This window comes from Babylonia areolata, chromosome 20, assembly GCF_041734735.1.
Source record: "Babylonia areolata isolate BAREFJ2019XMU chromosome 20, ASM4173473v1, whole genome shotgun sequence".
NCBI lineage: Eukaryota > Metazoa > Mollusca > Gastropoda > Neogastropoda > Buccinidae > Babylonia > Babylonia areolata.
The window spans coordinates 49,675,538-49,701,913 of record NC_134895.1 but is presented as its reverse complement, the minus strand read 5'-3'; the positions used below and the strand labels follow the sequence as shown (position 1 = coordinate 49,701,913).

Genomic DNA, 26,376 nt, shown 5'->3' with positions numbered 1-26,376 from the left:
CAGTGTGCAATTCCCGGTTTGAACTGTAGAAAGACAAGGAGAGAGCTGTGGACAACTGAACGTACATCACTGCATGCGAGTGCACACGTCTGCATTTGGTTTGTGCGCTGTATTATCGCGCGCGCGTGCTTGTGCACACACACACACACACACACATATATATATATATATATATATGTGTGTGTGTGTGTTTGTCGCTTTGCCTCCTTCCCCACACCCATGTCTATCACTGGCAGTGTCAGTAAATCTGTTCTTCTGCTTCGGTATTTCAGTGAGCTTTACTTTCTCTCTGTCCTGTTACCTTCTCCTCCAAGCCTTTTCCGTCACACGCTCTCTCTGTCTCTCTCTCCCCTCCCCCCTCTCCCCCCCCTACCCCCTTCCACACGTCCTCATGCGGCCCAGTGATCCTTTTTCCAAAGCAACATCAAAAGACGGGATGAGAGGGAGAGGTGGGGAGGAGGGGTGGGGGCTGGGAACAGTAATAACATTTCTCGCTCGTTTTCTGGAATGATTGTGTTGCAGAGCAGAGGGGCAGATAGACATCGGGAACAACATGGCATGTTCAGGGGGGCGCGTGGGGAGTGAGGATGGGGTGAGGAGAGACTTTGTGCTGCATGAACAAACTGCAATGGGCGGGTGGGTCAGAAAGGGGGGGGTTGGGGAGGGTGTTCCCCCACCTCCACCCTCCAGCGCCCCCCCCCCTCCGTCCCCCACCTACACACACACACACACACACACACACACACACACACACACACACACCGTGCAAGATGAGACTGGATTAGCTACGCACGATTCCATCTGCTGTTTTAGGGGATGAGGATGGGGGTGGTGCTCAGTTTCAGCAGGCACAGCGGTTACACGGCTACATTGACGCGAGTTGCTGCCGAGTTCAGTTGTATGTAAACAGGCCAGGGGGAGAGAGTGCTAGTATTGTGCAGCCGGCTTGTCAGACGTGGATTGGATTTGGAAACGTGCAGTTTCAGTTTCAAGGAAGCGTCAAAGCCTGCGGACTGATCCTTGTACGCTACGCCTTATCAGCTTTAGAGGAAAAACAACAATGCCTGACCTGCGCGTACATCAGTCCAACGCGTTTGTCAAACGTCCATGGTGTGAAAGGTGATTAAGATGGTGGTGACAGTTAGGTGGTCGTCGGGGACTTTGCCGTCTGGATGCCACATCATCATCGCAAAGATGAGGAAAATGCAGCGTTATTGACGTTAACGTGAGGCAAATGCGATAGGTTTTGCTTGACAACAAAGAAATTTCCGGGTGACAAAGATGCAGTTGGGATCGATTCAACACACAGAGAAAAATGCCTGAATTGGTTTTCATTACATTGCCACCTCATTTGTGTAGATTATGTTTCATGCAGTCTGTAAGCTGTAAGGCCTGCTCAGTGTCTCTGTCTAAGAAATAGCCGATGGTGTTGAGAATTGTCCTTTACTCTGCAATTAAGAGGTTTTCTGCTAAGTGATGGACAGTATTAGTTGTGGACGTGTTCATAAACAATTATCTTCAGATGAAAGCTAGGTGCCTTTGGATCTGTTGATGAAGTTGATTTGGTGCGTGTTTCATCAAGTTACCACAAGACTTCACGATTGACCACCCCATTATTGGTTTCTTCTGCATCGTATCTAAAGATGCGTTTACTACCTGTGTGTGCTCATCATTTATCTTGTGCACCATGTCCGTTGAATTGAATTTTAAAGCCATCTGTGAAACGATTAGAATGCTTCTGGATCGTCCGTTTGTTTCCAGTTGCATGCTGACGTACTCAATGCTCAGAAGCCACTCGTGTGTGTGTGTGTGTGTGTGTGTGTGTGTGTGTGCAAGGAAAACCAAAGCACAAGACGTTGTAGAAGCTGGATCAGGCGTTCTGTGTTGGCAGTGCAGACCAGCAGTTGAATAGGAGGGGAAGGGGTAGGTTGAACAATTCAATTTGGGGTTAGTCGGAAAGGAGGAGGAAAGGAGTGGTGTGTGTGTGTGGGTGGGGGGGTTGGTGGGGTGGGGAGTGGGTGGGGATGACGAGGGAAGACTAATTGCTTCACCAGCAGAAAGCCCATCAAGATAAACGAGTGGGCGTGGATGGCAGCAGATGACACGGTGATGTTATCTCATACTGACAGAAGATGACTACGTGAAGATTGGCGGACTTCTCTTGCGTATTGCAGACTTCTTGACGTTTGTGAACCGTGATGCAACATTATGGGACATGGCGTACTTCACTGACGTTTGTGTTCCATGATGAAACATGATGGGACATTGCGTACTTCTCTGAAGTTTGTCTACCATGATGGGACAATACGACATGGCAGATTTCTCTGCCGTTTGTCTACAATTATGAAACAGGATGGGACAGCTGAAGACAGAAAAGACCGTGTCTTACTGGTGTGTCTTGGTGCTTGGACTCTGATCGCTACTCACTGATTAGTTTGTTCTGGAATAAGCTCTCTCTCTCTCTCTCTCTCTCTCTCTCTCTCTGCCCTTTTCTCCTACACTGATGTTAGGCGCTGGTCAGATATCCCCCCTCACCCTCTCACATAATCCACCCCATTCTCGAACAATCTTATGTCCACTTGAAGAAGTCAGCTCTGTGTGTGTGTGTGTGTGTGTGTGTGTGTGTGTGTGTGTGTGTGTGTGTGTCTGTCTGTCTCTCTCTCTGTCTCTGTCTCTCTCTGCCGGTTGCACCAGATCCGTGGACGGAGACCCATACCTGTCAGTGGACCAACTAGCACCACGGCAGAGCACGTGCAGCTTGTTGGTGAGCTGGTTGGGTTCACGGCCCCGGTTCATCACTCATGTCACATCCGCAGCCTTCACCCCTCTTCCATCCTCCCCTCCCGCTGTTTTGATGGCGTGGTCACTGTAGCCAACTGACGCAGCGGGCCGGAGTTTTATTGATCGTGAATTGACCTGCTGACCCTGCATGGAATGCAGCTTGGCCACAGTGACACCGTCATTCACTTAGACTCGCCCTGTCCCTCCCTGAAAGTTTTAACCGTTTGGTGACGGCACAATGTTATATCGAGTTCTGGTGTTCGAGTGCTGAGCGTCCGATACTCGTGTACGCACGTCCTTCCCTCTCTCTCCCCACCCTTATCATGCCTTTCACACCCCCTCTCTTTCTCCAATCCTTGTCTGAATGCCGTTCCCTCTCTCTCTCGAATCTGTATCAACTGAAGTGATGTGACAGACGGAGTCAAAGTAAGCTGCTACCAGAAAATAAAATAAAGGGGAAGTGTACGGAGACAACAATTATGGACATCACAGCCAGGTGTAGGATGAAGTGTGAGTTGGCGGATTGACTTGAAATGTGAACATGATGTTGATGAAGAGACTGGTTACACGATGTTGGCGGAGAGACTTGATGCAAGCGAGTTTCGGACGCCAGTATTAGAGCTGGAGGAGTGCAGGAGAAAAAAAAAAAGGTTCACTGTTGTGAGAACAGGGTGTGCACTGCTGAGTGCAGTAGCGGCGAAGACGAGTGAGTTCGTGGAGAGACTTGCTGCAAGCTGGGCTTGATAGCACGTGACTAACCTCAGTGGTAGCATCCAGCAGCAGCGATGCGTGTTGCAGTAGAAATGTGTTGCTGGCATTAAGTGACTAATGCCAATAACACGAACGAAATGTTGTGCTGGTGAAGTGAAGAGACTTTATGGTTTGGGGGTAAAATATGGTAACAGTGGCGGTGAAGGATAGTGGTGAAAGAATTGTCACAAACGCTGATAGTCCACAAGTCCCAAGCATTGCCCACATGTGACATCATCGACCGTCCACACTTGACAAACATAGCTCACACGTGACAAACGGCAGTGGCATTGGAGAAGTGAAAAGTCTGTCACATGAAGACACGTGCTTGTATGTGACCATCGTCGTGTATGTAAAAAGGTATCATTCAAGCTCGTCGTTTGTGACGAAACAATCAGCCCAGTGCAAGTTGTTGTGAACAAAATTACTAAAGATCGATACAGTATTCAGTACAATACAGGATTCAAAACAATATACACATTCAAGTCTGCTCGCTCGCAACAGTGGTGGTGATGGGGGTGATGTGCTTTGATGGAGAGCAAAGAACTCTGTTGTTGCTGACAAGTGACACTTAAAGCAGTCGTGGAGAGGACGGTGTGAGGGTAGTTGGGAGGGGGTTGGGTGGTGGCGGCGGCAAGGATCGTGTTGTGACAGTGCTGTCCCCTTGCTGGGTGCTGACAGTACTTCGGCCTGGCCTGTCATGGCCTGGCAGTGGGAGGAGGGGGGTGAGGAGGGAGGAGGGCAGTTTGACCGCACCGCCCCCTTCACCGCTGACCCCCTCATCTCGGCTCTGGGCTGCTGGCAGCACATTCCTGTAGGTACACAGAGGAGAGTGGGTGGGGGTGGATGGGGAGGGGGTCCTTTGTGCCCTTGTGTGTGTGTGTGTGTGTGTGTGTGTGCGCGCGCGCGCGTGTGTGTGTCCTTCTGGATGTGTATATATGAGAGAGTTGGTGGGGTTTTTTTGTGTGTGGGGTGGGGGGGGGGGGGGGGGGGGATGGGGGGGAAGGTAGGGGAGTATGGGGAGGGGGAGGGGTGTCACATAAATGGATATTTTTGTTTTGGACAAAAGATATATGTGTGTTTGCCAGAGAAAGAGTGAGAGCCACTCAGCCAGAGAGACAGAGAGAGAGAGAGAAAGCATGTGAATTGTTCTGTTGTCACCAGCAAAATTCTGTAGAAAAATTCATTTTGAATGTAAAACAAAAAAGCACTTAACTTCTTAAGACAGAAAAAAAGAGAGGGTGGCACTGAACTGAGGTGACATGTTCTGCATTGGGAGAGCAGCTGAAACAGTTTTGACAAAGTAATACAGTAGTGAACACAGTGCAGTACAATACAACACAATACAAAACAATACAAGTACAACACAGTACAATTACAACACGATGCAATACAATGCAATGCAGTGCAATACATGACAAGACAGTTTTGTGCAGTGCAGTATAGTACAAGACAGTACATTACAGTACAGTCCTGTGTATCCTTGTGGACCTTGAATGTTGCTATGCACTCAGATTGCCCAGTAGAGTAACTTCTGGCAAAATACTAATACAAAAGTGACTACAAAACAATACAGTATAATATGGTACAAGACGGTACAGTACAATACAGTTCAGTATTGTACAAGACAGCACAGTACAGTACAATACAAATGTTGCTGTGCTCACAGGTTACCTGTCACTTGTGGTCATTCATTCATGAAGAGTTGTTGATGTGCTCACAGATAGTACAGTACAGAACATTACAGCACAAGACAATTCATTATAGTACACAGCAATACAGTGCATTATTGTAAAGGACAGTCCAGTATAGTGCAGTTCAAATGTTGCTGTGCTCACAGGTTGGCTGATGGAGTTGCTTGTGGTGATTTACTCATGAACGGGTGTTGAAGTGGTCACAGGGAGTACAGTTCAAACACAGTACAGTGCAATACAGAACATTGCAGTGCAATGCAATACAGTGCAGTGCAAAACAGTATGTGTGTATGATAGTTGTGTTTGACTATGACCATCAGAACAGCAGAGGAGTTAACTGCTGTCCTGACTATTTGGGTTATAAGTAGAATTTGATTATATTGGAGAGTGTCTTGCCCAAGTTATATCCCCGCTTTGTCGGCCAAGAGGGTTTTAGGACAGTTGGCGTTGGAATGGCTCCAGAAACCAACTAGCCCTCAAGGCTGCAGTACTACAGCCAGTGCAATTTTGCCTCCTAGTTTGAGAGTCAAAGTCCTTCACAAAAGACGAAGCAGTTAATGATTCCCCATTGCAATGGAGAAACAATTGATAATACAGCTCTCACTTTGCTGCTGGCCCAGCTGTAACACACAAAACAGTACAGAACAGCACAATGCGATACATTACAATGCTATACAGTACAGCACAGTACAGTACTATACAGCTCAAACGTTGCTGTGGTCACAGGTTGCCCGATGGAGTCGCTTGTGGCGATTCATCCATGAAGGGGAGCAGGGCACCTGCACAGACGTCATCCTCGACCAGGACCTTGACCCTGCCTCTGACCTTGACCCTGGGGTCAACCAGTTCCTGATGGACCGGGCCATCCTCAAGGTGCACCTGCCCAATGGGGGCTTCAACATGGTCAAGTACGGGGAGGCCACCGATGTCAAGGTGTGTGTTTGTGTGTGTGTGTGTGTGACCTGCCCAAAGGGGCTTCAACTTGGTCAAGTATACAGGGAGGCCACCGATGTCAAGATTGTGTGTGTGTGTGTGTGTGTGTGTTTATGTGTGTGTGTGTGAGAGAGAGAGAGACAGAGAGACACACACACACCTGCCCAATGGGGGCTTCAACATGGTCAAGTACAGGGAGGCCACCGATGTGAAAGTGTGTGTGTGTGTTTGCTTGTGCGTGTGTGTGCGTGTGTGTGTGTGTGTCTGGGCACGAGCATGTGTGTGTGTGCATGTGAAAGTATGTGTGTGCGTGTGCTCGCATGCCTGTACATGTGTGTGTGTGTGTGTGTGTGTTTGTGTGAGCCTGTTAATCTGACTGAATCCTACCTTTCTTGGCCTTCTGTTATCAAACAGTGGAACAAGTTATTCAGCAAATGATCTACCTCTTCTTCCTTCATGGCTTCTGTGAAATAGGAGTGATGAAAATGAAATTAGACTCTCTGTGTGATTCACCACACTAGTGGCTGGGAAAATAACTGCTGTGGTTTTGGGAATGCAGTACAGTTGTGCACTTGAAATTAGGTCACACTATTTTGCCCAAGTTTGCACATGACAACTCAGCTGCCAGTGGATTTATTTGATAACATCAGTTTACTGGCTGTGGTGTAGAAAAAAGCATGATTGTATGGGGTGTGATGAAAAACAAAATGAAGAAAGAGAGAAGCATGAATTTTGTTTTATTCCTGATTTGGTGTCATGAATGGTGATTGTTGTCCTACCTCTGATTTATTATTATTATTATTGTTGTTGTTGTTGTTATTATTATTATTGTTAGTAGTAGTAGTATCATTGTTATTAATATTATTATCATTACTATGATGATGATGATGATTATTATTATTTATTTATTATCATGTATTGTTATCTCTTTGTCATTCAGAGTTATTGCAATGCTCACCATGGTGGTCGTGCAGATTTTTATTTCCAGAAGGATTTAATTGTGAGGGAATTGATGTTCCCCCACTTTGAAGAAATGTTTGTTGCCTGTGTTGGAGACTTTGCCCACAGATGGCAGCCAGGAATGGCAGGCCTGAGGAGTCCCCAGAAGAGGGTGTCATGAAGACGTGATGTTTTCCTCGCCCTCCCCCTCTTTATCTGTTATCATCCAGACCCTTACCTCCACCATTCCTGTTTGCTCCCCATCCTGTGTCTATCAGTCTCTCTCTCTCTCTCTTCTCTCATTCTGTGTATGTGTGTGTGTGTGTGTGTGTTTCTCTTTCTCGGTCTCTGTCTTTCTTTCCCTTTCTTTACTCCTAGTCCTGTTTCTCTCTATCAGTGTCTGTCTGTCTGTCTGTCTGTCTCCCTCCCTCTCTCTCACTCTCTACCCACCCCTGTTTCTCTTTCTTTACTCCTGTTTCTCTCTTTCTATGTCTCTCTCACCTCTCTCTCTAACTCTTTCTTTACTCCTGTTTCTCTCTTTCTATGTCTCTCTCACCTCTCTCTCTAACTCTTTCTTTACTCCTGTTTCTCTCTTTCTATGTCTCTCTCACCCCTCTCTCTCTAACTCTTTCTTTACTCTGTTTCTTCTTTCTTTGTCTCTCTCACTCTCTCTCTAACTCGTTCTTTACTATGTTCTCTCTTTCTGATGTCTCTCTCTACCCTCTCTCTCTAACTCTTTCGTTACTCCTGTTTCTCTCTTTCTATGGCTCTCTCACCTCTCTCTTAACTCTTTCCTTTACTCCTGTTTCTCTCTTTCTTTGTCTCTCTCACTCTCTTCTCTAATCTTTTCTTTACTCTGTTTCTCTCTTTCTTGTCTCTCTCTCACCCCTCTCTCTCTAACTCTTTCTTTACTCCTGTTTCTCTCTTTCTATGTCTCACTTCACTCTTCCCTGTTTCTCTTTCTTAACTCTGTTTCTTTTTATGTCTCTCTCACCTCTCTCTCTAACTCTTTCTATGTCTCTCTCTTCTACTCCTCACCTCTCTCTCTAACTCTTTCTTTACTCCTGTTTCTCTCTGTCTCTCACTCTCTTTTTCTCTGACTCTGTCTCTCTGTGTCTGCATGTCTCTCTGTCGGCATCTGTTTCTCTGCCTCCGCCACCCCACCCCCACCCCCACGCCCCCTGTTTCTCCCTTTACCCCTGTTTCTCTCTTCCTGTCTGTCTCTCCCCCAGTCCAGTCTCAGCACAGCTGAGGTAGGCCCAGTGAAGAATGTGTCACAGGTGAAAGCCAACCCTGATTGATTGGAGGAAGGGGTATCCATGTGCTGATGTCATGCAGAGGGACAATGAGATTTGCCCAGGGTGAAATCAGAGAGGGGAAGCACAGCTGTTAATCACACACAGCATGCAATAGAATGTTCCACCTGTCACCCGAAGAATAGCTTTGAATCATTGTCATTGTCCATGACAATCTATAGTCTGTTTCAGAAAATAGCTTATAATCAGTGACATTGTACATGGGTAACTTTAGTCTTGTTTCAGGAGGTAGTCTTGCTGAAGGAAAAGAGAACGGTGACAGAGAGAGAAAACTCTCACCCTTTCTCACAAGTTTGACTGGAAAATCAAACTGAGCATCAAGTGATTCAGATGAGACAGAAAGTTGATTCTATGTGTGCAGTATGCACTTGGTGCACCGAAAAACAACCCATGGCAGCAAAATTGTCTGGCAAAATTCTGTAGAAGAAATCCAGTCTGACAGGTACACAAATATATATAATATGCAAGCTCCCAAGGCTGGACAAGTGCATTGGGTTATGCTGCTGTCAGGCATCTGCCTAGCAGATGTGGTATAGCCTAATTTGACTGAATGCAGTGATGCCTCCTTCAGAAACTGAAACTGAACCTGATCAACAAGTTTGAATGCTGGGCTTAGATTTCTGTAATCTGCTGACCAGAATCATGTTAAGAAAATAACACCAAGAACAAGAACAAAGGAAAAAGGAAGAAGAAACAAGCAGGTGGAGATAGGAAAGAAGGCCAACAAATGAGGAGAAGGGTGTGAACCCAAGAGGAAAAGGTGCTGTGGCCTCATGGTTTCCCTGTGGTCTGAACACAGTTGGATTTCCTTCAGTTACAGGTGTTACGGCTTCAGTGTTAACTTCTTTTACAGGTGTTATGGCTTCAGTGTTTCCTTCATTTACAGGTGTTATGGCTTCAGTGTTCCTGTGTGGTCAGAATGCTGTTAGATTTTCTACAGTTACATGTGCTATGGGTTCAGTGTTTCCTACAGCTGGAGGTTTTGTGGCTTCAGTGTTTCTCTTTAGTCAGAATACTGTTGGATAAACAGATGGTGTGATGTACGGTAATTGTTGTTGTCAGGACATACAACCAACAAATGGTGTGATGTTATTGTTGCTTCAGGACATCATTCGACTGGTGGTGGGAAGGCTGGCGGCAGGAGAACGCTACTTTGGCCGGTGTTACGCCCTGCAGCTAATGCCAGTTGGGTCCCGGCAAGGCTACTGGCTGCACAACGACCTCACCATGTACCAGGTGCGACAGAAATATGAAGGCAAACACCCCCCTGAACATCTGAGGTGAGACATAAAACAATGCGTATCTCTCTCTGTCTTTGTATCTTTAGTCTTTCAAATGAGGTGATGCATATACACACGCACACAAGAGCAAAAAAAAACCCATCTTTATGATGTTGATGACTTTATCATTTTGTTTCTGTGATAGACGTGTTTGGTATGTTTCATTAATGTGAATGTATATAACTTCATGACTGAGGTGTGTTTTATCATGGTAATGTTTTCACCTTTGTGACTTAGGTAGTTTTCATTGATGTGAATGCATACAACATCATGGCTTAGGTACTTTTTATTGATGTGAATGCACACAGCATCATGGCTTTGGTACTTTTTTATTCATATGAATGCATACTACTTCATGTGTCAGTTATCATTGATGTGAATGGATACAACTTCATGGCTTAGATATGTTTCATTGATGTGAATATATTCCACCTCATGGCTTTATGTGTTGGTGTGCATTCTTTGTGCCTTTTTCCCCTCTAAATGGAAAAGAGAAGACCAGGATGCTATAGTTGAAAATCAAGACAAAGAAAAAAGAATGATATAATAATATAGTTAAATATATCAAGACAGCAGTATGAACTGCAAATGAATCAGAAGAGTAAGGATAATGTCTATAATGTTTTGTTTATTCGTAATATAGTTGTGCTGTTTTAATAGTTTAAAAAAAAAATTCTTTATATATTTGATGTACTGAATCCTTGAGTTGATTTATTCAGTGTTCCGAATGTACAATGCAGAGACATCTTGGTAGTATTATTTGGGGAAGTTATAACTTGACAGACTTCAAGCATGCAAACGAACACACTCACACTACTTGGTTTCCTCTTATGGACCTCAGGTATGAACTGCGGGTGCGCTACCTCCCTAGAAGTTTCCAGGAGCTGTACTCCAGAGATAAAGTCACCTTCTATTACCTGTATGACCAGGTGAGTTGATCAGGTACATTCTTTCCTGCTTTAGTGAACATTGCTGGAACATAATGACTTAGTGCTGTTGGAGTCTGTGATGTATAGCTTGTGAGCATTGCTGGAACAGAATGACAGTGATATATAGCTTGTGAGCATTGCTGGAACAGAATGACTCTGTGATGTATAGTTTATGAGCATTGCTGGAACAGAATGACAGTGATGTATAGCTTGTGAGCATTGCTGGAACAGAATGACAGTGATGTATAGCTTGTGAGTATTGCTGGAACAGAATGACTCTGTGATGTATAGCTTGTGAGCATTGCTGGAACAGAATGACAGTGATGTATAGCTTGTGAGCATTGCTGGAACAGAATGACAGTGATGTATAGCCTGTGAGTATTGCTGGAACAGAATGACTCTGTGATGTATAGCTTGTGAGCATTGCTGGAACAGAATGACAGTGATGTATAGCTTGTGAGCATTGCTGGAACAGAATGACTCTGTGATGTATAGTTTGTGTGAGCATTGCTGGAACAGAATGACTTGGTGATGTATAACTTGTGAGCATTGCTGGAACAGAATGACTCGGTGATGTATAGTTTGTGAGCATTGCTGAAACAGAAGACTCTGTGATGTATAGCTTGTGAGCATTGCTGAAATAGAATGACTCAGTGATGTATAGTTTGTGAGCATTGCTGAAACAGAAGACTCTGTGATGTATAGTTTGTGTGAGCATTGCTGGAACAGAATGACTCGGTGATGTATAGCATGTGAGCATTTCTGGAACAGAATGACAGTGATGTATATCTTGTTAGCATTGCTGGAACAGATCTACTGTGTGAGGTATAGCTTGTGAGCATTGCTGGAACAGAATGACAGTGATGTATAGCTTGTGAGCATTGCTGGAACAGAATGACAGTGATGTATAGCTTGTGAGCATTGCTGGAACAGAATGACTGTGAGGTATAGCTTGTTAGCATTGCTGGATCAGAGTGACTTGGTGATGTATAGTGTGTGAACCTTGCTGGAACTTAAAGACTCAGTGTTCTCTGATGCTGTGATATATAGCGTGTGAGTATTACCATAACAGAAAGATTAAGTGATGTATAGCTTGTGAGCATTGCTGGAACAGAGTGACTCGGTGATGTATAGTGTGTGAGCCTTGCTGGAACTGAAAGACTCGGTGTTCTCTGATGCTTTGATATATAGCGTGTGAGTATTACTGGAAAGATTCAGTGATGCATAGCTGGTGAGCATTGCTGGAACAGAATGACTCTGTGATGTATAGTTTGTGTGAGCATTGCTGGAACTTAAAGACTCGGTGTTCTCTGATGCTGTGATACATAGCGTGTGAGTATTACCGGAAAGATTCAGTGATGTATAGCTTGTAAGCTTTGCTGGAAGAGGAAGACTTGGTGTTGTCTGATGCTCATGATGAGGTCATATGTGCAGGTGAGGTCAGACTACATGTGTGACCTTGCGGAGCATGTTGACCTGGATGTGGCCATCAGACTGGGCTGTATTGAGATGAGGTAAGTAGGTCATCTTTGTCGAGGTTAGTCTGCCATTTTCACAGGCTCTATGTCTGTGGAGTCTGAGTGTATAGTGTATTTTGTCAGAATGTTAACTTTACGTGCTTCTAGGTCTGTGGAGTGGAGAGTGCAATTGTCAGAATATCATTTTTAAATGTTTTAAGTCTGTTGGGTGGATAGTGTATTGTGTCAGCATGCTGTCTTTACATGCTTTAGGTCTGTTGAGTGGATAGTGTATTGTGTCAGCATGCTGTCTTTACATGCTTTAGGTCTGTTGGGTGGATAGTGTATTGTGTCAGAATGTTAACTTTACGTGCTTCTAGATCTTTTGAGTGGATAGAGTATTGTGTCAGTATGCCATCTTTACAGGCTAGTAGGTCTGTGGAGGGGATACTGCATTGTGTCATTCATTTGTCACTGGCTGTGCCTTGTTTCTGTGTGAAAAGTTCAGGTTTAGTAGCTGTGCTCATGCAAGAATGCTTGCACATGTGGACACACATTTTCAAATGGGAGTGCTGGCATCCATACATATACACATGATTGTGCATGTGCACATGCATACACATGCACACATGTATTCACATGTGCACATACACATTCAGATATAGAAGATACAGACTGAGCTTTCAAAGTACTAAAGCATAAAGTCAGTTCCCAGACGAATTTGTTTTTGGTTACAGGAGATTCTTCAAGGACATGCCTCAGGTTGCTCTAGACAAGAAATCTAATTTTGAATACTTGGAGAAAGAAGTGGGTTTGAAACGCTTCCTGCCCAAAAACATCATTGACAGTATGAAGGTGAGCAAAAATATGAACAAGGATTATGGTGATACTGACCTAGATTGACAGAAGTTTTTTTCCCTTAAAATACTAGTGTGCATTTGTCTAGTTATCAACAGCAGCTGTAATTCTCCAAAATGTTATTAAAAATACAGTGTTTTGTGAACTACATTCTATGATTTTTGATGACTAGTGTACATCAGGGAGGTGACTATATTGAAACTGTCATTTCTCTAGTCTAGTCTCCCAGCTCAGCATTTATATCATGCAAAGTATCCTTTTATACACCATGCACTACAGTAGAATATGATGTGCATATGATATTTTGCATATGCGTGCAGCCAAAAGCGTCACGAAAGTTGATCCAGAACATTTTACATGCTGTTTTACATATGTGTGCAGCTGAAAGCCTTTTGCAAGTTGATCCAGAACAGTTGATTTAATGTTTTACATATATGTGCAGTTCAAAGCCTTCTGCAAATTGATACAGAACGATAGATATGTTTTCCATATTTGTGCAGCCCAGAGCCTTGCGCAAGTTGATCCAGAACAATTTATATGATATGTTACATGTGTGTGCAGCCGAACACTTGCGCAAGTTGATCCAAAACATTTAAATAATGTTTTACATATGTGTGTGCAGTCAAAAGCCTTGCAGAAGTTGATCCATAACAATTTATTTGATAGGTTACATGTGTATAGCTCAAAGCCTTGTGGAAGTTGATCCAGAAAAATGTATATGACATGTTACATGTGTGTGCAGCCAAAGCCTTGTGCACGTTGATCCAGAACAGTTTCTTTAATGTTTTCCATATGTGTGCAGCCAAAAGCCTCGCGGAAGTTGATCCAGAACAATTTATGAAATATGTTACATGTGTGTGCAGCCGAAAGCCCTGCGGAAGTTGATCCAGAACAATTTCCGTCAGTATGCCCAGCTGAGTGAGTCAGAGTGTGTGTACAAGTTCTTTGAGACCCTGTTCACTGTCTGCAACTTCAACCAGGAGAGGTTCAACTGTGCCTTGGGGGTAAGTCAACCAGGATGTATGTGTGTGCACTGTCAGGGTATGTTTGTGTTATACTATGTGTGTGTGTGTGTGTGTGTGTGTGTGTGTGTACTGTCATGGTGAGTGTGTGTGTGTGTGTTTGTGTGTACTGTCATGGTGAGTGTGTGTGTGTGTGTGTGTATATGTGCTGTCAGGGTGTGTGTGTGTGTGTGTGTGTGTGTGTGTGTGTGTGTGCTGTCAGAGGAGTGTATGTGTGCGTACTGTCAATGTGTGTGTGTGTGTGTGTGTACGTGTACTGTCAGGGTGTGTATATGTATGTGTACTGTAAAAATAATAATATTAATAATGATGATAATATGATTTATAAAGCACCTTCCCATGTAAGGCAGGCTCAATAAGTTCTGTACTATGTAAAAACTAACATTTATAACCAGCATATAAACACTACAAAAAAAAAGAGTATATTTTACTTGCAGAGCCATGTACAGACAACCAACCAAAACACTCAAGCACTAATTTATAGTTATTCACACACACAGTCATCACAGACTACACTTAATTCAGCATACTTATCATACACCACAGTACTAAAACAATGCATTTGTTATATCATAATACTTCAATCCAACATCAGATTACTTAAATCCAATATCACAATATATAAACAGATGTGGGGTTGCGTATATATCATATAGATTTGTCGGATTGCTGTGACACCTTGTTTAACTGAACTGAACTGATGTGTTTCAGTTTCACTTTCAGTTTCACTTTCTCAAGGAGGCGTCACTGCGTTCGGACAAATCCATACACGCTACACCACATCTGTTGAGCAGATGCCTGACCAGCAGCATAACCCAACGCGCTTAGTCAGGCCTTGAGTGCATGCTTACATATTTGTGTACCTATGAAAGGGGATTTCATTTTACGTAATTTCGCCAGAGGACAACACTCTCGTTGCCATGGGTTCTTTTTCAGTGCGCCAAGTGCGTGCTGCACACGGGACCTCGGTTTATCGTCTCATCCGAAAGACTAGACGCTCAGTTTGATTTTCCAGTCAAACTTAGGAGAAAGGGCGAGAGCGGGAATCGAACCCACACCCTCACGGACTCTCTGTATTGGCAGCTGAGCGTCTTAACCATTCTGCCACCTTCCTCCTGAACTGAACTGAACTGAACTGAACTATTCCTTTTGAATTTTTTTAGTGAAGATTTTTCCGTTAGAAGCAGCCTGTTTGACGTAGTAAGTAGTGGTGTGTGCATGTGCATTGTATGTTGTTTTTTTTTTGTGTGTGTGTGTGTTTGTGTGCAAGTGAGAGAGAGAGAGAGAGAGAGATTACATTTTGTTCAAAGAAAAAACAGAAAAAGAGAATTTGCTTCTCACCTCCAGTGGAGGTAGATATGTGAAGTTGATGTTGTTGTCAATGTTTCAGTCTGGCTGGAGTATAGATGTGGAGATAGTGATAGGACCTGATGTGGGCATCAGCTATCTCACCGGCAAAGCATCTTCTGTAAGTTACGTTCTTTATCGTATTCATTCGCAAGGCTTCTGTTGGTTACTTTATATATATATATATAGATATAGATAGATAGATAGATAGATCATTATCTCCTTCAATATTATGATGGAAAACATGATTTAGGTTTATATCCTTTTTCAGTGATAATAATGATAATTATATATATATATATATATATATATATATATATATATATATATATATATATATATATATATATATATATAAAAGACCTGTTTGATTATTATTATATTGATTGAGATAATGATCTCTCTCTCTCTGTCTCGCTCTCTCACTCTGTATCTCTCTCTCTTTCAGTCTCTTTCTCTCTCTCTAAATAAAATCAATACATATGTCTGTATATATCTATATCTGTCTGTCTGTCTCTCTCTATATATGTATCTGTATATCTATGTCTGTCTACATGTTAGCCATATCACTTTAAAAAAAAAAAATTTTTAATAGATTATGAAACACAAATCTTTATGCAGAAAGCATATTGATACTGTACATTTTACATAAAAACTGCAGAAGCAACAATTAAGCTCAGTGTTACGTGAGGTGTGATGTCGAACCAGAAGTTAACTGAGTGCTGTCCCCTGGCTGTGTGCAGCCAACGCACATGGCGGAGTTTGACCAGGTGCAGTCGATCCAAACAGGTCAGTGGGGAGGAGGGCAAAGGTCACCTGCAGCTGAAGATTGCGGGGGCCACGGAGCCACTGACCATCACCTGTGTGTGTCTGGACACGGCGGAGGACATGGCTGACCTCATCGACGGCTACTGTCGCCTGATCCACAACATGGCCAAGACACTCTGGACACGCAAAGGTCGGTTCCTGTGCTGGGAGTGACAGTCTTGTTTATTGCGCAGAGGGTGGGAGATTATGTTCCAAGGTGTTGAAGATTCAGGCTTGAACCCCTCCCTGGCCCCCTCCTCCATTCCCCCCTCCCCCATGCCCCCCTCCCACGCACATGTGTATGTGTGTATGTGTGTGTGTGTGTATGTGTGTTTGTGTGTTGGTGCATGCATGCTTACATGAGTGTGCATGCATGTGTGCAAGCATGTATGTTAATGCGTGTGCTTATGTGTGTGTGTTTGTGTGCGTTCATGTGTGTTTGTATGTGCATGCGCTTGTGGTTGTGTGTGTCGTGTGTGTGTATGTGTGTGTGTGTGTGTGTGTGTGTGTGAGTGAAGGAATGAGTGAAAGTGTGAAGCTGTCACTTCAAGACTTAAAAACAACTGACCTTGAAATGTCTTTACAGTTTTTACCAGTTATTTTATGCCATCCTGATTACTGGCATTCAGTGAAGAAATGTGTTGCAACTCACTTTCAGCTTTGAGTTTTGTGGATATATCAAGATTTAATGAGTTTTCGTAAATGAGAAATATATATTCATTTTTTATATGCCTACCTATGAATTGCTTGAACATGTAATAATCATTAAAAATTAAAAAAAATTCGAGCGCATGGTTTTCAAGGATAAGTTATGTATATTTGTTGCTTTTATTGTGGATTGTTAAGTGTAGTTTTGTTTCTTAATCAGCATTTCTTTCTTGTCACAGATGAATCCATTCCAAGAATACCCAAGCCAGGGTGAGTACCTGAACTGATGTAACCTTATATGTCACACCCCAAGTCAGTATTTCTTGTCTTATACTGAAGTCTTTATGTATGGTGAGGCACTAGAAATGCTGATGTGTGGGTTTTACATGCTCACAGCTGTCTCAAACCTGTGTGCATGCACACACATACACACACTCACTTGTGCACATCAGTTTGGCTGGAAATGAATGTGTGAGTGACAAACGTCCGGACAGTACAGTAATGGGAATACTGAATTATTTCCCTTGAAATGAATGTGTGAAAGACAAAAGTCTGGATAATACAACACTGGGACTACTGAATCATTTTCCTTGAATGTTTGAGAGACAAAAGTCTGGATGGTACAACAGCAGGAATGCTGAATCAATTTCCCTGGGAAAGAATGTGTGAGAAACAACAGTCTGTATTTGCTGAAGCCAGGTTAGACTGACACAAATGCTAAAACTAGCCCAGAAAAAGGTGAATCTGGCATCTATTCACTGGCAAGCAGTGACACATTTTTTTAGGCAAAAACGTGGATCTTATTCATTGGTTAGCAGTGACATGTGTCAAAAGTAGGCCAACAAAAGTGGATCTCCTTTGCTGACAAGCAGTGACTCATCTGTTAGAAGAAGGCCAAAAAGGTGGATCTCATTCACTGGCAAGCAGTGATAATTGGTGACATGGTTGTGTCTGGATTACAGAGCCAATACACTGTCAGTCTAGATGACTGTAGTGCTGTATCTGAAATGACAGAATTACTAATATTGGCCTTCTAGTTTTCTGTTTGCTTTGATTGCAGTGTTGGAAAACTGAGACATGAAGCCATTGCACACAACGAACGTGAGTATGGCATTATACTGTGTCACTTTTGTTCAAGAAAACAATGCTGCCAGAAGTGCATGTTTTGAAATGCTGAATCCGAGGATACATTTCAGGAATTTCAGAATGCAGTTCATAGGATTGATTTTTTTCTTTAGTAGAGTCACCAACAGTTCAGATTTTGCTGTTTGTGTCTTTGTTTCCAAACGTGCATGAAGGTCTTGGCTGTTTCTGGAGATCTGAAGTGAAGAAATGGTTTGTTTTAAAAGGCAGAAAGGCATGATAATGTGTTTGTATCTTCTCTTTACAATGTTCATGTTGTGATGCGGGTACTGGCGAATGAACTTCTGATGATTTGTTTGAATGTGTGTCTGGCTTCCTGATTACTGTCCCGCTCTGTTCCTCCTTCACTCGCCCTGTTCTCTGATATCTGCATACACTCAATTCCATTTATACATACGCATATACATCTATGTATGTATCACCTAAACACACACACTAATACACACACATCCATACACATTCACCTAAATACGCAGACACTGACACACACAACACATCCATACACATACACCTTATCACACACACATGTACACACATCCATACACATGCTTCCATACACATGCACACATGTATGATCACAAACTTGTATATTAGAGTCCTGCTATTTACAGTTACTTTTTATTTGTTTACATGAAATATATTTCTTCATAGCCTGCTGCTATATTGATCATGCAATCTTTGTATATTAGATATGAAAAAATGTTATCATTGTATGTATAAATATAAAGGTCCATATTTATACAATTACCAGAATTGACCAATCCTATTTATCAGCAAACTGCATGCTGGCGTTTGATAAGGATGCTTGTTTTGTGTACTGGAGGCTGCAGTATTCCTGCTTCATTTCTCCTCTGGCTGTGAATGTTCAGCTGATGAATGATTTGTCTCTTCCTGCTGCTGTTTCTTCTGTGCCTATGCTGTTTATTTCCTTATGTAGAGGACTTTTTTTTAATGTTTTATTTTGTATGCACAGGGGTGGGAGGTGGGGGAATGGAATGAGTTGGTAATCAGAAGAAACTGTTGGTCGAAGATAATTGTGAATCATACAGCACAATGTTACTCCACTCTACACTGCTCTTTGCATGGTGCACATCATTACACAACACCATGACGTGCCGTGCCACACCACACTACGCAGTGCCATGCCACACCACACCGTGCCACACCACACCACACCGTGCCACACCACTCCACACCATGCCACACCACACCGCAGCACACCCTGCCATGCCACGCTTCGCCATTCCCATCCCACACCACTCCACACCATGCCACACCATGCCACACCACACCATGCCACACCATGCCACACCAAACCATGCCACACCATGCCACACCACACCATGCTATGCCACGCTTGGCCATCTCATCCCATCCCATACCATACCGTTCAGTATCCACACATTCCAGTATCCATAGGTTTTTATATCCACACATTTCAATATGCACGTTTCAGTATGCGGACGCTTGTTTTAGTATCAACATTTTTCAGTATCCACACATTTCAGTATCCACACACATTTCACTTTCACAGGTTTCAATATCCACACATCTTTCAATATCATCCTCACTTGTTTTGATAGCCACACAGGTTTCATTATTCACAAGTTTGAATATGCACACATGTGTCAATATCCAAACACGTTTCAGTATGCTTACACTTTGATATACACACATGTTTCAACATGCACACATGTTTCAATATGCACACACACCACCTCTTTCCCTCTGCCCATCCACCCAGAGCCTAACCCCTGAACTTGCTTGGTGTGTGGCGAAGAAGTGGAGTGCTGTCCGTCCTGACCTGTCTGTGCCCTGTTGACCTATGACCTGTCTGTTGACCTGTGACCTGTCTGTCTCCTGTTCTAATGCCGCTTGCCTTCCCCCAACCTCCCCAGGCATTTCCGACTATGCAGAGATTGTGGAAGAGGAGGGGGACTATAGCACGCCCGATGGTAAGATCTCCTTTTCCTCTGTTTCTCTACTGTTGTGTGTGTGAGAGGGGGTTAGTTGTATTGTAGAGGTACTGTAGCAATGGTAACATCTCCTTTTCCTGTTTCTTTACTGTCAACATGTGTGTGAGAGGGGGTTAGTTGTAGAGGTACTATAGCAATGGTAAGATCTCCTTTTCCTGTGTTCCTCTACTGTTAGGTGTGTGAGGGGGTTTGTGTTATTGCAGAGGAACTGTAGCAATGGTAAGATCTCCTTTTCCTGTGTTCCTCTACTGTTAGGTGTGTGAGGGGGTTTGTGTTATTGCAGAGGAACTGTAGCAATGGTAAGATCTCCTTTTCCTGTGTTCCTCTACTGTTAGGTGTGTGAGGGGGTTTGTGTTATTGCAGAGGAACTGTAGCAATGGTAAGACCTCCTTTTCCTGTGTTCCTCTACTGTTAGGTGTGTGAGGGGGTTTGTGTTATTGCAGAGGAACTGTAGCAATGGTAAGACCTCCTTTTCCTGTGTTCCTCTACTGTTAGGTGTGTGAGGGGGTTTGTGTTATTGCAGAGGAACTGTAGCAATGGTAAGATCTCCTTTTCCTGTGTTCCTCTACTGTTAGGTGTGTGAGGGGGTTTGTGTTATTGCAGAGGAACTGTAGCAATGGTAAGATCTCCTTTTCCTGTGTTCCTCTACTGTTAGGTGTGTGAGGGGGTTTGTGTTATTGCAGAGGAACTGTAGCAATGGTAAGACCTCCTTTTCCTGTTGCTTTACTGTTGACATGTGTGTGAGAGGGGGTTAGTTGTATTGCAGAGGAACTGTAGCAATGGTAAGATCTCCTTTTCCTGTGTTCCTCTACTGTTAGGTGTGTGAGGGGGTTAGTAGTATTGTAGGGGTACTGTAGCAATGGTAAGACCTTTTCCTGTTTCTTTACTGTCGACATGTGTGTGAGAGGGCGTTAGTTGTATTGTAGAGGTGCTGTAGCAATGATAAGACCTCTTTTTCCTGTTTCTTTACTGTCGACATGTGTGTGAGAGGGGGTTAGTTGTAAGGGTCTGGAGCAGTGATAAGATTTCCTTTTGCTCTGGAGTGATGGCCTAGAGGCAACACGTTCGCCTTGGAAGCGAGAGAATCTGAATGTGTTTGAATCATGGCTCAGCCGCCGATATTTTCTCCCCCTCCACTGGACCTTGAGTAGTGGTCTGGACGCTTGTCATTCGGATTAGACAATAAACCAAGGTCTTGTGTGCAGCATGCACTTAGCGCACGTAAAAGAACCCATGGCAACAAAAGGGTTGTTCCTGGCAAAATTCTGTAGAAAAATCCACTTCGATAGGAAAAACAAATAAAACTGCTTGCAGGAAAAAATACAAAAAAATGGGTGGCGCTGTAGTATAGCGACGCGCTCTCCCTGAGGAGAGCAGCACAAATTTCACACAGAGAAATCTGTTGTGATAAAAAGAAATACAAATACAAATACAAAATATTGTTGACATGTGTGTTTAGTTGTATTGTTGGGGTACTATACCAGTGGTACTGGTAAGATCTCCATTCCCTCTTTTCCTGTACTGTTGACGTATGTTTGAGGGGGATTGGGGTGGGGTGGGGTGAGGGTTAGTGGTATTGTCGGGGTCTATAGCAATGGTAAGATTTCCTTTTCCTCTCTTCCTCTACTGTTGGTGTGTGTGAGAGGGGAGGTTTTTTTTTGTAGTTTTGAAGGGGGACTTTAGCAATCGTAAGATCTCCTTTTGCTCTGTGTGTGTGTGTGTGTGTGTGTGTGTGAAAGGGGATTGAGGGGTATAGTAGTATTGTCACATGACCATCACATGACCATGTTGCACAGGAGAAGGCCTGGGGTTATCATGTTTCCTGAAAGAACTGTTCCTGTTTGGTTCAGAGACAGGGGGAGGTAATAGTGGTGTGTGGCAGGAGAAGGGGGTGTGGAGGGGGGCACATCGGGGGGAGGGTCCAGTAAGACCAAGAGCAGAATGTACGCACGATAAAGATTAATGTGTTGCACTGAAAATGTTTCTTCAGGACATGAGCAGCAAAAGAAGGGTAGTGTCGACTGTACTCCCAGGAGTGGTATAGAATATCCCTTTTAGTTGATTTATTTTAATTCATTCTGAGAGGGGGAAGGAAAGAGGTTAAAAATAGAAAATGTCAGAGGAGATGGCACGTTCATTGTGAATGTTGAGACGGTGCTTTTGTGATAGGAATAATTGTTACTGGTGGCACACTGCACTGCTCTTTGTGGAGCAAAAACAATATACTAGAGTTAATATTTATCATTTTATTGTTCGTTCTTTGTGTTCGCTGCTTTATATAATTAAAAAAAAAACTGAAAAAAAACAACAAAAAACATGTTTGATTTGTTGAACTACCTTTTTTCTGTTTTTGTATTGTCTTTTTTTTGTTTTACACCCAATTGTAGTGTGTGTGTGTGTGTTTGCGTGTGTGTGTGTGTGTTTGTGCGCATGTGTGTGTGTGTGCGCGCACGTGCGTGCATGTGTGCGTGCTTGCGTGCATGCGTGTGTGCACATTTTCATACATTCATACTTGTGTGCATAATTATAGGTGAGAGAAATAACAGGAATTTTTTTTTTTAAATGGTGTATGTGAGGAGGTGAAAAGAGTGAAGAAATCCAGCTGTAAAGCATTGTGATAGGCCACCCTTCTGTACTGTCCATCATTCATGCAGTCTCCTGCATTGTGCTTTGAGTGCTGGTGATTTGTGGGACATGTATTGAAGGAATCAATTATTGAAAAGTATTTTGTATACACTTATTTTATCAGCAGTGAGGTGTGTTTGCGTGTGTGTGTGTGTTTGCGTGTGTGTGTGTGTGTGCATGCGTGCGTGCGTGCGTGCGTGTGTGCACATTTTCATACATTCATACTTGTGTGCATAATTATAGGTGAGAGAAATAACAGGAATTTTTTTTTTTAATGTGGTGTTTGTGAGGAGGTGAAAAGAATGAAGAAATCCAGCTGTAAAGCATTGTAACAGTCCTCCCATCTGTACTGTCAGTCATTCATGTAGTCCTCTGCATTGTGCTTTGAGTGTTGGTGATTTGTGGGACATGTATTGAAGGAATCAAGTATTGGAAAGTATTTTGTATACACATATTTTATCAGCAGTGAGGTATTTCTTGCCAACCCATTCTAGCTTGTTATTATGCATGGAAATGCGGTAAACCATTACTATTACCCAGTGGGTGTATTCAGTATTATGAGGCATGTCTTTAGCCCCCCTTGTTAATGGTGTGTGTATGCGGATGTATTATATATACATATGTTTGAAAATGTGACAATAGTTGGTTTTCTTCACAGGATTGGTTTATGCTTGTGTGTGTGTGTGTGTGTGTGTGTGTGTGTGTGTGTGTTAATGGCTTAGTGTTCCCATGTACGTATGTGATTTTCTCTGGATATTTCATGTTCCCTTTGCCTTTTCTTGACTGTGATGTGTGTTACTACTTTTCGTTTTTGTTTTAGAATTATCCTCAGTTCACCAGTACACACCTGAGTGTGACACGCAGAGCTACAGAGTTCAGCTGATTGTGTGTGTGTGTGTGTGTGTGTGTGTGTGTGTGTGTGTATAGACATGTTTTGGTGCCTTTCCCATCTGGGCGTAATGGTGTGTGTGTGTGTGTGTGTGTGTGTGTGTGTGGACATGTGTTGGTGCCTTTCTCATCAAGGTGTAATGATGTGTGTGTGTTTGTGTGGACATGTGTTGGTGCCTTTCTCATCCAGGTGTAATGATATGTGTGTGTGTGTGGACATGTGTTGGTGCCTTTCTCATCTGGGTGTAATGATGTGTGTGTGTGTGTGTGTCGGGGCGGGGGCATGTATTGATGCTTGTCCTGTCTAGGTGTAATGATGTGTGTGTATGTGTGTGTGTGTGTGTGTGTGTGTGTGTGTGTGTGTGTTTGGACTGTATTGATACTTGTCCTGTCTTGGTGTAATCATGTGTGTGTGTGAGGACGTGTTGATGCCTTTCTCGTCTAGGTCTATTGATGTGTGTGTGAGGACATGTGTTGATGCCTGTCTCATCTAGGTCTGTTGATGTGTGTGTGAGGACATGTGTTGAGTCGCCTTGGTGTGATGCCTGTCCATCTAGGTGTTCGAAACTCTCGTGTCCTGAACAGGGAGAAGTGTAAGTGAGGCTGTGGGCATGGCTGTCTGTCTGACTTTGACTGATGTAGTGGTCTGTGGAGGGTGCATTGATAATCTATCTGCACACTGACGATATCTCCTTTCTCACTCTCTGCTGTATACTGACCCTAGTTTTGTCCTGTCACTGTAAGCACCTTGCTGACCACAGTTTTTGCTGTCAGCCATGGAAGGTACATGCTAGAAGACAGAGAAAAAAAAAAGGATGGAAATGTTTATATGTCTGGGTGACCTTAAAACTGTGGTGTTTGTGTTTTTGTATATGTAGAGTGATTGATTTTGTTCAGTTTCACTAAACCTTATTGACAGGTTTGCTGAATAGTGATTGATTTTGTTCAGTTTCACTAAACCTTATTGACAGGTTTGCTGAATAATGATTGATTTTGTTTTAGTGAAGTGATTTTGTTCAGTTTCACTAAACCTTATTGACAGGTTTGCTGAATAGTGTGATTGATTTTGTTCAGTTTCACTAAACCTTATTGACAGGTTTGCTGAATAGTGTGATTGATTTTGTTCAGTTTCACTAAACCTTATTGACAGGTTTGCTGAATAACTAATTATGGAGCTGACTTAAGAATTAGAAAAAGAAAAGAATCTTGTTTGATCAGATCATTTGTAGAATGAAGAACAATTTTGGTTGATCTAATCAGTTGTAGAATGAAGAACAATAAACAAATAACATTAACTCTAGTCTTTGGATATGATAGTAGTTGTAGTAAAACCTGGTCTGCTTGCATTTCTTTCTCTGACACTTAGTGTTTTATTGAGTAGAGTAGGTTTGGATTCTTTCGTGGACATTTTGCATTGTATTGATTAGAGTAGGTTTATAATTTTCCCAGACACTTTGCATTGTATTGATTAGAGTCAGTTTAGAATCACTGACACTTTGCATTGAATTGATTAGAGTAGGTTTAGATTCTTTCTCTGACCCTTTGCATTGAATTGATAAGAGTAGGTCAGATTCTTTCTCTGACGCTTTGCATGTATTGATTTGGAGTAGGTTCAGAATCATTCATAGTGAGAAGGCATCAAGCTTGGTGTGAGATAAGTCTTTTTCTGGTATTTCTGTGCACTATGTAACACATGTCTCTTTGAGATGGCAAATGTATTTCTGGTATTTTTGTGAATTATTTAACACATTTCTCTGTGAGATGGCAACTGTTACTCTGGTATTTTTGTATATAATGTAACACAATTCTTCAGACGGCAGGGTTTTTCCTGGTATTTATGTGCATTATATAACATCTGTCTCCTTTTGATGGCAAGTGTTTTTTTCTGGTATTTCTGTGCATTATATAACACCTTTTCCAATGAAATGGCAAGTGTTATACTGATATTTCTGTACATTATGTATAACACCTGTCTCCTTGAGATGGCAAGTGCTTTCCTGGTACTTCTGTGCATTATGTTAAAACAACACCTGACTCCTTGAGATGGCAGTTGTCTTCCTGGTATTTCTGTGCATTATATAGCACCTTTCTCCGTGATCCCGCAGGTTTTTCCTGGCATTTCTGTGCATTATGTAACCCGTTCTCTGTGAGACGCCAAGTGTTATTCTGATATTTCTGTGCTTTAATATATCATCTGTCTCTTTGGTCTTAGATGGAAATTGTTTTTTCTGGTATTTCTTTGCTTTATGTGACACAGGTCTCCTTGGCCTTAGACGACAAGTGTTTTTCTGGTATGGCTGTGCTTTATGTAACACCTGTCTCCTTTAACTTTAGATGGTGTGTATCTGTTGTGTATAGTCGTCCTTGAAATTGTCTGGAGGGTCCTCCAGAGATGGAAGAGTGGCCGGAAACAGCTGATTTTTTTGACGTGGACAGTTCCTTGTGGACTGACTATGCTCAGGATAATGACAGATTGATCCCAGGTGTGGCTTTGTGTTGGGGTAGCGACGAATTGACTCCAGGTGGGGGTGGTAGTGGGGTAGTGATGGATTGATTCCAGGTGGGGGTGGTGGTGGGGTAGTGACAGATTGGGTGGGGGTGGTGTTGGGGTAGTGACGGATTGACTCCAGGTGGGGGTGGTGGCGGGGTAGTGACGGATTGACTCGGGGTGGGGGTGGTGTTGGGGTAGTGACGGATTGACTCGGGGTGGGGGTGGTGTTGGGGTAGTGACGGATTGACTCGGGGTGGGGGTGGTGTTGGGGTAGTGACGGATTGACTCGGGGTGGGGGTGGTGTTGGGGTAGTGACGGATTGACTTGAGGTGGGGGGTGGGGGTAGTGACGGATTGACTCCAGGTGGGGGTGGTGGGGTAGTGATGGATTGACTCCCGGTGGGGGTGGTGGTGGGTTAGTGATGGATTGACTCTGGGTGGTGGTGGTGGTGGGGTAGTGACGGATTGACTCCAGGTGGGGGTGGTGGGGTAG

General features: G+C 43.2%; 1 protein-coding gene across 1 annotated transcript in view; it reads left to right on the top strand.

Moving 5' to 3' along the window:
* Nucleotides 1-916: 916 nt before the first annotated feature.
* LOC143294690 (focal adhesion kinase 1-like) overlaps nt 917-26,376 on the top strand; it is a 62,442-nt gene continuing 36,982 nt past the window's right edge. The window contains 16 exon segments of the mRNA XM_076606086.1: nt 917-1,119; nt 2,175-2,391; nt 3,197-4,345; nt 5,952-6,158; nt 9,518-9,693; nt 10,535-10,622; nt 12,057-12,136; nt 12,817-12,934; nt 13,801-13,941; nt 15,350-15,427; nt 16,050-16,090; nt 16,092-16,264; nt 17,001-17,031; nt 17,822-17,862; nt 19,803-19,859; nt 23,951-23,986. Of these exon segments, the coding sequence (XP_076462201.1) occupies nt 4,232-4,345; nt 5,952-6,158; nt 9,518-9,693; nt 10,535-10,622; nt 12,057-12,136; nt 12,817-12,934; nt 13,801-13,941; nt 15,350-15,427; nt 16,050-16,090; nt 16,092-16,264; nt 17,001-17,031; nt 17,822-17,862; nt 19,803-19,859; nt 23,951-23,986 (1,381 nt within the window). The 5' untranslated portion in view covers nt 917-1,119; nt 2,175-2,391; nt 3,197-4,231.